Source organism: Prionailurus bengalensis, chromosome B3 (genome assembly GCF_016509475.1).
Source record: "Prionailurus bengalensis isolate Pbe53 chromosome B3, Fcat_Pben_1.1_paternal_pri, whole genome shotgun sequence".
Taxonomy (NCBI): Eukaryota; Metazoa; Chordata; class Mammalia; order Carnivora; family Felidae; genus Prionailurus; species Prionailurus bengalensis.
The window spans coordinates 116,090,328-116,107,432 of NC_057355.1; the positions used below are offsets into that span (position 1 = coordinate 116,090,328).

A 17,105-nucleotide genomic window follows, 5' to 3' on the forward strand; every position below is an offset into this window, starting at 1 on the left:
TTAAACAACAACAACAAAACGCATTTTGAATAACAGAAGCTAAGCACGTACCAGAATGCACAGTGCTTTCTATGTCACCTTGCCATCAGTTTCCCTTCCTTCCAGAAACCTCCAGGCACTTCTGAGTACCACTTCTGTCATCCTCACAGTGTCTATGCCATTTGAATTGGTAGCACAGATTTTATCTGCAAGTACAGATGAGGAAATTAAGAGCTAATAACAGTCTAGCAATAGTAATGTGGTCCAGTCATGGAGCTTCTGTGTGTTCTGGTGTAATACCCTGAGGAGAACACAGCATCACAAATGATACAGTGTTCCAGGCAAAAATTGACTGGAATCTTAATCCCAAGGAAACAATTAAGTCCGGACTGTGGACTGTGGGACATCATAGGAGACAACTGGCCTGGATTCTAACAAAAAGTATCCTTGTCATGAAGGAGAAGCTATCGTGGACTGTTCTAGAGGAAAGGAGGTAGAATAGGACTAACCGCAATGCATGAGCCCTAATTGGGTCCTCGAAAACAAACGAGACTGCAGCCGAAACAGATATATTTTGGGGTATTTAGGAAAATTTTAATGACAGTATTATACCACTGTTAAATTTCAAGGAGGTAATAATGTTGCAGGTATGCAGAAGAGGTTCTTCGGAGGGGTGTGCTGCTGAATAATGTTCTATTTAGCCATAAATAACTTACTTTCAGAATGGTTCAGGAAATAAGTGTGTTTATATCAAAAAGTGATAAAAAAAAAAAAGGTGTTTGCATAAATAAATCTCACACAAAGTTCAGTAAAAGAAGCCAGATACACATACACATATGTACACACACATTCATTGTATATCCCATTTATATAAAGATCAAAAATACGCAAAACTCAACTGTGGTGTTGAGGGGTTCATTTTAGGCAGTAAAACTATTGAAATAGAAAGCAAAAGCCTGATTGTCATGTAAGTTAGGATAGTGGTTACTTCCGGTGTGAGGAAGTAGGGAGTCATCGGGACAGGAAGCAAGGGTGTGTGGGTGCTGGCAAGCATGCTCTTTCTTGACCTCGGTAGGGGCAGTACCTTTGGGATAAAACAGTAAGCTGTATATTTTTCTATCTTGTGTGTGTGTGTGTGTGTATGTTGTAATTCACATATAATTTTTTTAAGTTAAAGGTAAAAAGGCAAGCGGGGCACCTGGGTGGCTCAGTCGGTTAAGCGTCCAGCACTTGGTTTCAGCTCAGGTCATAATCTCACGGTTCGTGGGTTCGAGCCCCACATCGGGCTCCACTCTGGTGGTGTGGAGCCGGCTTGAGATTCTCTCTCTCCCTCTCTCTGCCCCCCCCCCGCCCCCACATGTTGTCTCTGTCTCTCTCAAAATAAATACACTTTAAAAAAATTGAATAAAATAAAGGGCAAGTACAGTAGCTGAGTCACAGGAATAGAATTCTTCACATTTTGACTCCGGCATCCCAAGACCACAATGCTTCTTTTCCCTCTCCTTTTTTTAACCACTGCTGCATGGAAATTTAATTCACACACCACACAGTGTGCCCACTTAAAGCGTTCAGACACTATACTCACAGATCTGTGCAAGCATTACTCTCTTACTTTCCTGTCCTCCCTGTGCTGCATACTGGCTTTATTTCTACGTCTCTAGGTTCCTAGTTTTTACACCATATGAGAGGGCTGGGTGCCTGGGTACCCAGAGGGTAAGAGCCCAGGAACTGGATTCACATCCCAGCTTCTTCCCGCACCAGCTGTGTGACTGGGCAGGGTACTTGACTTCTCTAAGCCTCATCTGCATTCTTGGTGAATCTGTACCTGAAAGGGCTCACCTGCGGGTTCAGTGGGATAAAGCGCTTAGTGCTGTGCCTGGCACGTTGTAAGTGCTCAAAACTGGTTGGCATTGTTGGTGTCGTTGTTGGTATCTATTTCTTTGTGTATTTTCATTCTTCCTTTGTCTTTTTCTCTTCTGGATGCAGGCGCGACCAGGGGGTATCTGGCGACCAAGTTTCCATCATGGTGGATGGAGTCCAGGTTGCGCTCCCGTCCTACGAGGAAGCTGTATACGGCAGTTCCGGTCACTGTGTGCCTCCTGCTGACCCCAGAGTGCAGATCGTGCTGTCAGAAGGGTCTGGGCCCGGTGGGAGGAACGGACCAAGGGAGCAGCAGTTGCAGGACCAGGGGGCCTGTTCCTCTGCAGGCGGAGAGGAGGAGGCCCCGGGCCAGTCTGGACTATGTGAAGCCTGGGGCTCTCAGGGCTCAGAGACTGTGATGGTGCATCAGGCAACCACCTCTTCCTGGGTGGCCGGCTCAGGGAACAGCCGAGTGGCATACAAAGAAGCCCCAGATTCAGAGAACAGTGACATACAAAGCCTTTTATCCCTCACATCGGAGGACTACACAGATGGTAGGTGGTCTGTACTGATTGTGAATTATGAGCTGCTCGGGGGCCTTGCTGGGAGTGAGGAGGGACCGTGAGCCTCTCTCATAATTGGGTATTTGGAGGCAAAGGAAGATAATACCTGGGGGATTAGCCTGCAGAATAAGGCCTCACCCTCAGTTCCCGGCAGGGCTTTGGGCTCTGTGTAGGAGACTTTTGACTGTTGTCTGTGAATCTTCGTAGTTTAGAGTTTCCAAAACTATTTGTGGTCACAGGCCTGTGCTAAATCAAAGAGAGGACAGCTGGCTGGAGGCGGGAGTAGGGTCTGTTCTCTTGTGATAATTTTTATGTTCCTGAAAGGACAGGAGTGACAAAGAGGTATGGGGTCATGTTACAGAGAAAACTGGAGCCAGTCTTTCTTGCCTGGGATTCAGCAGTTTCATTTTCAACAGGACTATGCAAGTCCTGTGCTAGTTGGTTTTCTTGCACTGTGTCAGTTAAACCTCACAGCGATCCTGAGAAGTGGATACTATTACCATCCCTATTTTATGGATCAGGATACTAAGGCCGGAGAAGGTGTCACTTGCCCATTGGTAGTAGCTGAGCTGGGATTAGAGCCCGTGTTTATAACCCCACAGTGCCATGCTACCTCTCAGGTGACTCTGGGTTCTTGGTGGCAAGCCAGCCATAGAAGGAAATTGCCAACTCCTGACCTACCTGCCTCTTCTGGGGCCTGGAGAATTGAATATCGGGATTGACTCTGTCACTTTAAAAAATATCTTTATATGAAACCCCAGTGCTTTTCAGGATGCAGGCTAAACCTAGAGGTTTCCCTTTTGACAGTAGGTTTCTGCACTTACCAAGCCCCTCCGAAAACCAGTGAGGAAGACGTATGTGCCCTGGAGGTCCTGGGTGCCATTAATGTCTGAGTTTGAGAGTATCTGAAAGCAGAGAAGTTGGAAATTCTTGAATGCAGATCATATTTAGGAGTTTCCTGAATCAACAGCATGCCTTCTTTCCTCTTGGTGGGATATAGAGCTGGGAAGGGGCCATTACCTAATTGACCTGCGTTTAAAGGTGGAAGCCAGTGACCCAATGGACAGCCAGCTATGCATGTTATGTGTCTGCACATTTTTTAAAAAAGTTTTTTTTAATGTTTATTTTTGAGATAGTGAGAGAGCGTGAGCAGGGAAGGGGCAGAGAGAGGGGGAGACACAGAATCTGAAGCAGGCTCCAGGCTCTGAGCTGTCAACAGAGCCCGACTTGGGACTTGAACCAATGAACCACAAGATCGTGACCTGAGCTGAAGTCGGATGCTTAACCGACTGAGCCACCCAGGTGCCCCTGTGTGTCTGTATGTATTGACACAGGTCCCAAGTGTACTTCTCAGCCCTTATCTTTGCTAAGGAGCCCTGATGGTGCTTGCTCCTCTCCCTTCTTCTCCTCAGTACCTTGCTTTGTTCCATTTATTGAACAAACATTTTTGAGAACCTATCTTGTGTCTGGTGCCAGTTAGATTTCTGAGGTGATAGAAAGTAATTTGAAACATGCTGTCTGCCTGCATGGACTGTCTTGGGAAGATCGGGCCTGTATTCAAGAAATATGGAAACAGGAGTTATAGGGTCTGTGTCAGTGTGAGGGGCACAGAAAACAAGATACATCGGTCATTGCAGACTGCCTGTGCTGTCTGAGGCTGACAGCACCGTAGGAAATCAGGACCATGAGGCATCCATGTAACCCGATGGACATAAAAGGAGACCCGAGACCCAGGGAAGGAAGTGAGTTACTCGGTATCACACAGCTGGTGATTGGCTCTAAGGAGGAGGTAGGACCTAAGCAGGGCTCAGCAGCCTCATAGGGTGAGATTAAGGGTAGAAAGAGAAGCAACTAGACCAGCAGAGTCAAGGCAGACAGGAGATTCAAGGTGGTGGGACCAGAGGGGGTTTGAATACTAAACATTCAGAGCTCATCACACAGGTAGGGGGAGAGATGAGCAAGGAAGGCCTAAAGAAGGGGCGAAGGGTGTAGACTCCTCTAGAAGGTATGAGTGAAGCATTTTGTTTCTTCAGACCAGGGCCTGCATGGGAAGCATGCAGTGGGATCAGACGTGCTGCAGAGAGACCCAGCAGGGTAACCACTGTGCTTTCCTTCCTTCTCTTCCTGCAGATATCCCGCTGTTGAAAGAAGCATGAGTGCTGCCACGGGCCTCTCCTCTCTGCAACGGTCCTCTCTGCCCCTCTTCCCTCTCCCTGTGGGTTTGAGTACGCCATACTCCAGCCACCCTACCCGGATACCTGAGCTGCCACCTGTGTATCTGTGTATCTCTGTATCTCTGAGGGCCTCCAGGCCCACCTTGCTGGAAACTCAAGATGATTCTCGCCATCTGCCCGCTGGACAGCTGGAGGAGCTGGCATTTTGCCTACTCCAGCCTTCCCATCTGTGTCGGAGACATTTGAATGTGCTGGACTGAACTCTTCCTTTCCCTGAGCCCTCCGGGTCCCCTCCAGCCAGCTCTTTGGCGGCAGACCCCACCAGCCTGCGTGGGCCTGAGAGCCGCTGTGTTTACTCGTGCCTTCCCCCACCCAGCCCATTCGGTTTCCCTGTCATGCAGGCTTGTTGCTGTCCTACAAGCCTTGGTGGCTGCACTGCTGCCCTCCGGCACACAGAGGGCCAGGCCTGGGTCTGGGTCTGGCCTGTCACCTTTAAGGGCTGGCACCACTGCCCTTAGCAGGAGCAGATCCAAAAGTGGCTCTAATTAGGGCAAGGATGTGGGTGCCCGGGCCTGCCCTGGGTTGACACCCGTGGCACATTTCTTTGGCTAAGGTTGGAGGATGTGGAAAATCACGCCAAAGCTATCCCAGCACCCAGGTGTCCAGCTCAGAGGTTCTGGCCCCTGGCCCTGTTGAGTTTCTGAGAAGCGTTGAGAAGATCCTGAGGGAGGGAAGGAAGGTGGCTGATGGGTGATTGTCTTCCTAATATGCAAATTCTCACTTCCTACTTCTAGCACCGGCCTTCCTGGCCTTGGTCTTTTCTGTTTCACTGGAGTGTGAGGGGAAGTGGCCTGCTGCCTCCTGGGTTTGGTCCTTGGCAGCCCCAGCTTCCTTGCTGCCCACAGGGGCCCGAGGTGAATCATCGCTGGGATGGGAGAGTTGCTGAGGTGCCACGGAAGGTCTGTGTGGCCAGTGGCATTTGGGGCACGTTGCCCCGTTCTGGGTTCGTGGTGACGGAAGGGAGCCTGAGAGGCACAGACCGAGTCCCCAGGCAGCTGCAGGCAGCTCCAGCCCCGGTCCTGAGGGTCCTCGTCACCACAGTCACGTGCCTTAGTAACTGTGCCCAGGAAGCGTGCTGCTGCTTGCTGCACTGCTGCTTTCCCTGCTTGTGTTTCCCCTGCCACCCTTCCACACGCCAGCCCACCAGCGAGTCCCTGCTCTCTCCCTTGGCCCCCCTGCCACCCTTCCACACGCCAGCCCACCAGCGAGTCCCTGGCACCTGGGGGAGGGGCCGACACTCCTGTACATCCCCCTTGCTGGTCTGCAGCGGGTGAATGCTTGCGAAGCAGCCTGGCTCCGGGTCCTGGAGTCGGAGCGGGTGGGCTCGGTGCTCCCAGATGCTCCTGCTGGGGGCTCTCGCTCTGCCACGTGTGAATGCTGACCAGGGCTGGGGTGGCAGAGCTCAGCCAGGCTACTGTCATCCTCAAAAGACGTGGCATTAAAGAATGCTTGTTTCTGTTTTGTTTTTGAAGCGCTGGGGCTGGGAGACTTGTAGCTGAGCCCACCTGTACCTCTGCTGCTCCCCAGCCGCTCTGTTTGGGATGGTGAAAACAGTAAAGAACCCAGTCTATTTTCAGTACCTGACCTAACAGGGTAGCTCCAGGCGTGGTTGGCCGCAAAGATTAAGAGGAATGGCCTCCTCTCAGCCTCCCGCGCCACCCTCAACACGCACTTTACCACCTGCCCGCTCCTGGCCTCCTGGCGCCACTGTAGTCTTCCTTCGCTCAGGGTAAGGGCAGTGCCTTCTGGGCCTGCGGGCAACCCCACACCTCCCCCCTTCCCCACCCAGGAGCCCTCACGTGCTGTGCGCAGAGCCCTGGCTGGCGTGTTTCCATACAGAGCAGGTTGGTGAAGGTGCTGGAACACAGAAGCCTCTGAGGGACATGCTGCAGACCAGGGGGCCTGCCCTTGCCTCCAAAGAGGCCATTTCCGGAGATGTGCCTGTCAGCGGTTGCTGGCACGGGGCCCATCTGGAGGGTAGGGTCCCTACAGACCCTAGTTGCCTCCTTTACCCACAGGGGTGCCCTGTCTTCCTCCAGAAAAGACAGCAGGGACAAATGGCGGTGGGGGGCGGGGGTTGGGGGCGGAATCCAAAGTCTCACTGTTGAGCCTGCAGCCTGAATTCTAGTCTAGAATATTTTTAAAAATGGAAGATCTTACCCTTTTTTATATCATTACTCTGGATCTTTCCCTCCCTAAGAGATTATGCTATTTGAGGTTTATTCAGCCGAGTAGGTGACGAACTTAGCCCTTGGGGGAAAAAATGAAAAGCCTTTCTTCTGAAGCCTTCTTCCACCTTGCTCACCATTAACACTGTCCTGCGGATCACAAGCCCAGACTTGACTACCTGGTAGGAAAGAAAGTCTGGATAAATGGGAACCTAGCATACACACACCTTTGCCACCTCTCTCCCGTCCCCTCTGTCCCTGGCTTTGCTGAGGCCCAGCTCCCACCTCCCACCTCCCACCTCCCGCCTCCCGGGGCCTGTTGGAGGAGGATCCAGGCCTCCCATTGCAGCTGACATCCTTGCTGGCTTCTTCTCTTGCAGTTCTCTTCTCTGAAGCAGTTTCTTAGCCATCAGCCAGGTGCTGCTGTTTCTAGAGCTTCTGGGGTTTGTCCCTTTCAAGGGATTAGGGACTCCACAGCTGCCTTGAAGTGGGGCCTGGCTGAGAGACCAGGGCAGTGGCAGGTGGCAGGCTGTTGGGCAGGAGGCTGCCAAAGGATCCCAGAGCAGGTGGGAAGACCACGGCCCTGGCTTTCCCGGGCTCACCTCTAGGGGAGTCCAGCAGAGGGCTTGTCCAGGAGGGTAGCCAGCACCAAAGGACTAAAAGTGTCTTTTTGCACACATGAGCTGACTCAGTGGTTTTCTATCCTGCTGACTTGCCAGCGACTTTCAAGGGCCAGTATGTGGTGAAAATCACTTAAGGTTTCCGTCCCTTTCAATGCCTTAGTTTAGCGGATAGGCTCTCTCTTTTGCCATTTCTGAATGTTGTGTGCCGTGTTCTCATCTCACTGGTGTGAACTGTGAAATGGACTGAGTCCCAGCCACTTTGTGAGTTCTTTTGGCTTTATAAGGCACTTCAGTGTGCATTCTACTAACACTCCATTTGCAAACAGAACTTAAGCTAATGTCTTCTCCATTCATCCTCCCCCTCCTCTCCCTTCCCCCCCCCCCCCCCCCCCCCGCCAGCTTTAAAGTTCTGTGGAGAAGCCTGATGGCAAGACAGACAAAGGTAGACTTTTCCTGCTTCTTTAGTGCTGGCACAGGGATCCACAGGCATTCGGCCTTTCCCCTCCCTCCCAGTTCTGGCCACATGGCAGTGTCTCCTCCGTTCACAGGGATATCCTCACATAGAGAATGGGATATGCTGCAAACACTTCTACATCCTTGCCTTTCTTTCCTCCTGAAAGAGAATAAGGGGCCCGGAAGAGAAGTGCTACACAGGCTTAAGTCCCCGTGTGCTTGTGAGGACAGTGAGGCCGAGGGCTTCTGGGACTCCCGGCTCTCAACGTAGGGCCAGTCTTTGCTGGGGCCCCGGGGAGGGGCTGAACTAGACTTTGCTTGGCCGAAGCACAGACTGAGTGGTAGAGTAGCTGATTCCCTGAACAGGGAACGGCAACAGGCTCAGCTTTGCTGGGAAGCTGCCGCTCTTAATTTCCAGTTGAAAACCTAGAAGAATCTTGAATGGAAACCCCGAGGTTGAGCCCTCTGTCTGGCAGCAGAGCTGGCTGGAGGGAACGGAGGGGCACAGCACTCAGATTGCCAGGCCGGAGGAGAGATGGACGCGGGTTGCATGGCGGCCTACCACACCCCGCCCTGGCTTCTTTTCACACCACTGTGGAATCCTTTGTAGAATGGTACTCCTAGATGATGGTTTCAAATGACACATGCATCATTGACTCTGTGCAGGATGTCCCTCAATCAGTTTGGGTTTGCTTTATTTTATTTTATATATTTTTTGGTATCCTGTACATTGCGGTGGGTGTGAAGATAGTATTTTAATATTTGTACAAAGTTTAATTTAATTTTAATTGTTCTATGTATATAACTGCATTTCTAAATAATAATTAAAAAGGTTCTTACGAAGGCAGTTGTGAGCGATGTGATCCTTCCAGGAAGTTTTCATAGAAACCCTCGAGCAGGAAAAGCCTAGGTGGCAGGAGTTCCTGAAGTGGCGAAGCACCAGCTCTGGGGAGGGGCTGCCTAGCAAGAGGAGACAGGACAGGGAGAGGCGGACGGTATCGGGGAGAAGCCCCAAACCGGAGTGGAAACACACTACCGGTCTTAGGCGTTCTCAGTGTGCCAGTCCCTGTGCTGCACTGGGACTCGGCAGCGAGCAGGCCCCTGCGTTTGGGACCCGGGCACAATTACTGCCCTGGGAGGGCGGGCCGTCCCCACAGCGTGCAGTGCTGATCAGGGAAGCCACGCTGGGTGGGGCACAGGAAGCATCTTTTGGATGGAAGGGCAAAGAAGCTGTGATAGGAAGGGCCGTACCGCCAGGCTAAAGGGCGGGACACCACGCATGCGTGGACGCCAAGGCAGCAGAAGGCACATTCAGTGGAGGAAGGAAAAAAAGGGGGCGCAGGGCTGGGGGGACAGTGGCTCAGCACAGGGCAGGAGAGGGCAGCGGGGGCTGGGTCCTGGAGGCCCTCCAAGCAAGGAGTGGAGAAGTTTGACTTCATCTTCAGGGTAGCCGGAAGCACTTGGACAGTGTTAAGTAACAGAATGATGTAGTAAGCTCCACTTTTCTGGGAGGACGCTCTCCCCCTCGCTTAAGACTGTTCAGGGGGATAAAATGTACTTTACCTGGAGACCACTTAAGAAGTCGGTCTTGGGAGGAAGGCACCTTGAGCAGCTAGCCATCCCCTTCCCTGAGGTGGAGAAGCAGAAGACACGGTCTGGGGCGGGGAATGATGGAGATCTCAAGACCAGAGGGCAGAGCACACAGAGGTGGAGACGTCATTGCCTGGTAGGAGAGGCCAACAGTGAACAATCACAAAAGGTGGTAAGGGCGTGAGAAGAGGGAAGAGCAGGGCACTGTGGGATAGAAAATCAGGCCACTTTTTTTTTGTTTTTTTAGATCAGGCTGCTCTCAACGTTGTCCTGGGGTAACAGTCAGGATATGTTTCTCTAATACTTAAAAGTGTCGGGAAAACGTTTTAGGAGCATCTGTGCCAAGTCTCCACCCCAGTCCTCAGTAGGGTCCGCACAAACATCACTGCCATTAGTTGTAAGGAGGTGAAGGGAAGAGCGCTTTGCCAGCTTTTGAAAGTAATGGTGGTAACAGCTAATACTTGCTCGCTGCGTACCTGGCAGAGTTCTACGCACTCGGTGTGTGTACCCCCAGGGGCACTCGGTGTGTGTACCCCCAGGGGCACAGAGCGGCTCTACGAGGCAGGTGCCCTTATTGCTCAGAGCTCCAGGCCACATATAATGAAACCGAGGCATAAAGAGGTGGGTTAACTTGCCCAAGGTGGGGTCAGGATTGAATTCAAACCCAGTTCTGCTGAAGTGTTCCCCTCCCTGTCCCATTGTCCCATTCCCAACCCGTCTGACACTGCCTGCCTCCCAAGGCCCTTGCTGCCCTCCTTCGGCCTTTCAGTCTCTGTTCCAACCAGTGAGCTTCAGGCGGAGGAAAAACTAATTTCATGGCATGGCAGGGAAATGGCACACCCTTCAGTAGGATAACAGATGACCTAAGGGTCAAAGAACGGCAGGTGCCCGGCAGTGTAGGGAGAGGGGGCATTTCAGCTCCGCAGACCATGATAAATCCGTTCACAAAGCGGCAGGAATTGTTCCTCCACGAGAAAAAAAACCATATATGAAGAGGAAAGACTGCTTATTTCCTTGATAGATAAGCCTTCTTTGTCACTGGAAAACCGGCAGAAACGTGTCCCATCAGGTAAGGAATGCTGGGGAAGGGAGACTTTCCAACGTGGGGTCAACCTGGAGTTGTTACCTTTCTCTTAAAAGACAGATGAGGGAGGACAAAGGCAAAAAGCCACAAAACCTGCAGAGCCTGGGGGGGGGGGGTTTGGGGGGGAGGGCTGGCTTTGAAGTGGTTGCCGCAGGTGGGGAAAGGTGGTGGGAGGAGAGAAAAGGAATTTCCTGCCCTGCTGCTGAACCCCCCACCTCCCCGTCTGGAAAGCGGAGAGCCCTGGACAACAACAAAAGTAGTAACCTCTCAGGTAGGTCTTTTCTCCGATCGCGTAGAAGTATTTTAAAATATGCGAAAGTAACCCTCACTTCAGAAAATTGAGAAAACCTACCACCTCCTGGTAATGTGGTTCTTTTTTCTATGCCTAAATATAGTTTCCTCTTTTAAAAAGATCACTTTTATGTTTTAATGTTTATTTATTTTTGAGATCGTGGGGGCAGAGGAGGGGCAGAGAGAGTGGAGGCGGGGACGGACACAGAGGATCCAAAGCAGGCTCTGCGCTGTCAGCACAGAGCCTGACGCGGGGCTCCAACTCACAAACTGCCAGATGGTGACCTGACCCGAAGTTGGACGCTCAACCGACTGAGCCACCCAGGGGCCCCTAAAAAGATCATTAAAAAAATTATTTTTTAAGTTTATTTATCCTTGAGAGACTGAGAGAGCACAATTAGGGGAGGGGCAGAGAGAGAGGGGAAGCAGGCTCCAGGTTCTGTACTGTGAGCGCAGAGCTCAGTGCAGGGTTTGAACCCACGAACCGTGAGATCATGACCTGAGCTGAAGGCAGACACTTAACCGACTGAGCCCCCCAGGCACCCCTAAGAAGATCATTTTTAAATAGTATTTTGATTTCTTAATCTTCACAGTCTAATCTCATAAAACATCCATCTACATAATTTTTAATGGTTGCAGTTTTCCATCCTATGGGTAATTTAGACATTTGGATTACCAAAACTTTTAAAAAATTCTAGTAACCAAGGGTTTGATAGTATTTTAAATTATTTCCTTGAGATAAACTACTGGAAATGGAATGCTAGGTCAAAAGAAATCCACATTTTAGTGGCTTTTGCTATATCTCAAATTGCCCACCAAGAAAGTTATTCCAAATTATACTCTCATTGGCAGTGTGTTTTCCCACAGCCTTGCTAGCATGGGGGATTATCATTTTTAAAAATATGCCAATTGGAAGAAAATGGCATTGTTTTGATTTACACTTGTGTCATTATTCCTGAAGTTAAAGTACGGTTTGCCTACTCTTTATAACAAGACATAGAAGACATTGAAAATTGTGCAGGTTTGGCGTCCAAGATGTCCATGTTTGAGATGAAGTCAAAACTGTGATTTCCCCTCTAAATAATGCATGATAGATAGATGATTGATAGATGATAGATAGACACATAGATGATAGATATACATACACAGGTCACTCTCCTAAGCTCCCTAGTGGTAGAGGAACATGGCAGGGCTTAGGGACCATCCCATCCCATGCCAAGAGGTGAACAGCTATTTGGCATTTCAGATTTCCCATGATGCCCCAGGGGACCCAGAAAATTTCACAACAAAGGAATGTCCTGTGCAGTCCATGTGGGGCAGCTTGACCTATTCCTGAGCCCGGGGTAGTAGATGATTCTCCATTTGGCAGGGCACTGCAGAGGGCTTGGCAAATATGGACTTCCCCACCCACAGCCTCCCTGGAGGAGCAAGTAACCCGGCCTCCAGCAGAGGCAGCCTGTTTGCAGGTTAATCCTGGGGGGCCAGGGCTGAACATCTGGGGGTGATCTGGGGTGTGTGATGGAAGGATTATGGCTCAACACAACTACCAAGCATGAGGGCTGCTGTGGCTTCTGGGATGGTCCCAAAGCCCTTGAGCATCCGGGTTCCAAACACTTGTAGGGACTTTTGGTGTAACCTGTCTGCGGGATGGAAGACTGTCCTTACTCATGTTCCAATCATTTTTTCATTCGTTTAATAAAATTGGTGGGGGGGCGGGTGTCTGGGTGGCTCATTCTGTTGAGCGTCCAACTTTGGCTCAGGTCATGATCTCGCTGCTCATGGGTTCAAGCCCCGCATGGGGCTCTGTACTGACAGCTCAGAGCCTGGAGCCTGCTTGGGATTCTGGGTCTCCCTCGCTCTCTGCCCCTCCCCCGCTCATGCTTTTTCTCTCTCTCTCTCTCTCTCAAAATTAAATAAACATTAAAAACAAAATTAAAAAACTTTTTGGTTTTTTTTTAGGATCTACTTAATACAAAGCCTGGTACTAGATTCCAGGGGCACAAAAATGAGCAAGACTCAGCCTTTGTCCTCAAATAGCTTGCAGACTAATAGGGAGAAAGAGACTAAACAGCTACCTAAAACTTCATTTAAAAAGTCTAATGGAGCACCAGCACAGTGCCTGAGTAGTGAGGAGGGAGGAAGACTTCATTTCTCGGGATGAGCGAAGATTCCCAGGGAAGGTGCCATTCACTTTACATCATGAAGGATGGATTATGTTTCGACAACACAGGTAAGGAAGTAAGTGGGAAGGGGACTTGTTAGGCCATAGATCAAAATACCAGCATATAAAATTAGAATCATCCAAAGCTGTTGTTTTTGCAGGTTAATAAAAAAGGTCAGCTATGGGCAATTTCAACCTAATACCAAAGATCTGCCAAAATAAGGGGCGTCTGGGTGGCTCAGTCAATTGAGTGTCTGACTTCAGCTCAGGTCATGATCTCGTGGTTCGTGGGTTCGAGCCCCACGTTCAAGCTGTGCTGACAGCTCAGAGACTGGAGCCTGCTTCAGATTCTGTGTCTCCCTCTCTCTCTCTCTGTCCTTCCCCTGCTCATGCTCTGTCTCTCTCTCTCTGTCTCTCTCTGTCTCTCTCTCAAAAATAAATAAACGTTAAAAAAAAAAAAAGATCTACTAAAATAAGAAATGCCTTTCTTCTTTGGATTGACTAAACTTTAATTATTTTAATCACAAGAAAGAAATTTCAGCACACCCAGAGACAAGTATCTTGAGACTGTCTGTCCCAGAGTCTATCCTGAACAAAAACAGAGCATAGCAGATTTTCTGTCACAATCCACCAGCTCCTGGCCCCTGCCAGCAAGGGGAGTCTTCAGAAATTACCAATTCAAGTTTCCAACGCAGGGCCAATTCACTTGCTCTTTGGGATGGCGACAGAAGGGACACCTACTGTTTGCAACCAAGTTTCTGCCAGCAACGACCAGGCATCAATTCCAAAGCCGAGAGGTGTTTTTTGGTTTTTTGGTTTTTTACCCCTTCTATTGTTTTCTTTAGGGCAGAAGTGGAAGGACAGTAGTTACATCCAACTACAACACTCTTGCCAAGTTTCTTGATTTGTCATTAGAAACATTCAAAAGTGGGGACACCTGGGTGGCTCAGAGGGTTAAGCATCTGACTCTTGATTTTGGCTCAGGTCACGATCTCACGCTTCATGGGATCAAGCCCGGCATCATGCTCTGTACTGACAGCACAGAGCCCGTTTGGGATTCTCTCTCTGCCTCTCTCCTGCCCCTCCCCAACCTCTCAAATAAATTAATTTAAAAAAAAAGAAACATTCAAAAATGAGCAAGCTATCATATAAAAGTAATACATGTTAAAACATCAGAAATAGGGGCGCCTGGGTGGCGCAGTCGGTTAAGCGTCCGACTTCAGCCAGGTCACGATCTCGCGGTCCGTGAGTTCGAGCCCCGCGTCGGGCTCTGGGCTGATGGCTCAGAGCCTGGAGGCTGTTTCCGATTCTGTGTCTCCCGCTCTCTCTGCCCCTCCCCCGTTCATGCTCTGTCTCTCTCTGTCCCAAAAATAAATAAAAAACGTTGAAAAAAAAATTTAAAAAAAAAAAAAAAAAAAAAAACATCAGAAATAGTATTTTCCACCTATGATACCGGCAAAAGAAAAAGCTTAAAAAAATCTGGTGGGGGTGTAAATGGGTACATTCTTTTTGCAGGGCAATTTGGCAACAACCATCACATTATAATGCAGTTCCTCATCCCTCCTATTACTGAACAAGTCCTTTCTGAAGCCGGTAAGTGGGAGCAGAGTTACAAAATCAGAAAGGGAAACAAAATAACCAACCCAGCTGTGTCAGATTGGAATTGGAGGTATTGGTGGGGACCCATGATATACCATCTACTCAAATAGATGCAGAAATAAATACACACAGTGCATGTTCACATGTACACATACACACAGATATTCCCTAGCTGTCCCCAGAGGGCTTGGGAGCAGTGACACCTCGACTACAGAGAGCATACCTAGAGTTCAGATCGTGGCTTTTATTTATTTATTTTTTTAAGTTTATTTATTTTGAGAGTGGGGGAGGGGCAGGGAGAGGGGAGAGAGAATCCTAAGCAGGCTCCACGCTGTCAGCTCACAGCCCAGTATGGGGCTCGAACCCACTAACCATGAGACCATGGCCTGAGCCGAAATCAAGAGTCAGATGCTTAACCAACTGAGCCCCTCAGGTTCCCCTAGATCTTGACTTTTAAAATATCGTTTGCCACTAAAAGGAACCAGGAGTCCTTGGAGAAATGGCTGATTCAGAGCTGGGGAGGGAAGATCACAAGATGGGCCTGGAACATTTTGTTGCAGCATACGATACATCCAAATACAAAGTGGATATGGAAAAGCAAATATAATAGTCCTGAACCAATCTTTTTTTTTTTTTTTTTTAAGTTTATGTACTTACTTTTGAGACAGAGAGTGCAAGCAGGGGAGGGGCAGAGAGAGAGGGAGAGAGGGAGAGAATTCCAAGAAGGCTCTGCACTGTCAGCGCAGAGCCCAATGTGGGGCTGGAACCTATGAACCATGAGATCGTGATCTGAGCTGAAACCAAGAGTCAGATGCTTAACTGACTGAGTCACCCAGGTGTCCCAGCTCTGGACCAATCTACAGAATCCACTGTCGTATGGGAAAAGCCAAGTGCAGAACAAGTGCATGAATGCTATCATCTGTGTACAAAAAAGAGATGACGAGAAATGTGTCAATGTGCACGTTTTTCTATGTACAGAGGACCACTCCTGATACGGGAAGCATGAAGTGCCTCTGGGAAAGAAGAGTGACATGGGAGGAAGGATCATCTTTTACCCCTTGTGTGACTCTGGGTTTTGAAGCAAAGTGACTATAATACCCGTTCAAAAAATTATTTCTTAAAAAGCAAAATGTGTATTACCTAGGATCAGAAGGAATATTCACGAGAAGTTTTGCAAATTTATCTGATGTTTTTCTCTTGCTCCAAATTAGTAATCTGCCTTCTGGGAAGGAACACGCAGCTCCCTGCAGTGCCTTGTTTAAGGACAATAAACCATGCTCATTGCCCGTTATTTCCATCTTCTTTCCCTGAGAAAATAATTATTTCCTGGGATCTTTGGTGTTATGAATTGGATTGCCTCCCCGCTAAAATGCATCTGTCGAAATCCTATTTGGAGATCAGGTCTTTAAAGAGATAATTAAGTTAGGGACGCCTGGGAGGGTCAGTCGGTTAAGCGTCCGACTTCGACTCAGGTCATGATCTAGCGGTTTGTGAGTTCGAGCCCCGCGTCGGGCTCTGTGTGACAGCTCAGAGCCTGGAGCCTGCTTCGGATTCTGTGTCTCCCCCCTCTCTCTGCCCCTCCCCTGCTCATGCTCTGTCTCTCTCTGTCTCAAAAATAAATAAAAACATTAAAAAAAATTTTTTTAAAAAGAAGTAATTAAGTTAAAATGAGGTCTTTGGGTGGACCCTAATCCAAACTGACTGGCGTCCTTATAGGAAGAGGGAATTTGGACACAGACCCATTGAGAGGGAAGAGGATGTGAAGACACAGGAAAAAGATGGCCATCCACAAGTGCAGGAGACAGGCCTGGAACACATCCTCCCCTCATGGTCTTCAAATGAAGGGTCCCTGCTGACACGTCGATCTAGGACTTCTGGCCTCCAGAACTATGACAAAATAATCTCTGTTGTTTAAGCCACCTGGTCTGTGGTACTTTGTTACAGCAGCCCTAGCAAACTCCTACATCCAGTCTCACAATAGGGTGTCCGGCCAAGGCTCTCCCCCGACAACACTGACCTATCCAGGAAACGGACAGGAGTCCAGGGTGGAGGGAGCCAGTGAGGGAAGCAGCTCAGGGGGTATGCCCACACCCAGCAGGACTTTGTCACACTAGGGATGCAGACAGGATTCCCCAGGCAAGTGGGAGCTACTGAAGGATTTGAAGACTGAACGATGTGGTCTGAACATAATATGTTAGCAAAGAAGGTGGTGGACAAGGGGTCGGAGTGGAGAGCCAACCAGGAGACCCCTGCAGGCGTCCTGGTGGGAGAGGGGGAAGGGCAGCCCTCTGGGGGATTAGAGCACAGGGGGGCTTGAGCGAGTTGGAAGAGATGAGAGTTTTGCTCAGGTGTTTGGGGAGATCGTTCAGGTCAAGAGAGCTGAGCTCTGTGGTTGACCGTGTGAAGAAGAGTAAGAGAAACGGACAAAAGGGTCAAAAAAGACTGTACATCTCTACGGCAAGAAGGGGGAATACCAGAGAAATGAAAGCAAGCTTTGATT

General features: G+C 49.4%; 1 protein-coding gene across 4 annotated transcripts in view; it reads left to right on the forward strand.

Moving 5' to 3' along the window:
- SUSD6 (sushi domain containing 6) overlaps nt 1-8,719 on the forward strand; it is a 98,756-nt gene extending 90,037 nt beyond the window's left edge. For all 4 annotated transcript variants that reach the window (XM_043556446.1, XM_043556448.1, XM_043556449.1 and 1 more), the window contains exons 5-6: nt 1,966-2,393; nt 4,533-8,719. In XM_043556446.1, coding sequence (XP_043412381.1) covers nt 1,966-2,393; nt 4,533-4,558 — 454 coding nt within the window. In that variant the 3' untranslated portion in view covers nt 4,559-8,719. The remainder of the gene's footprint in view (nt 1-1,965; nt 2,394-4,532) is intronic.
- The last annotated feature ends 8,386 nt before the right edge of the window (nt 8,720-17,105 follow it).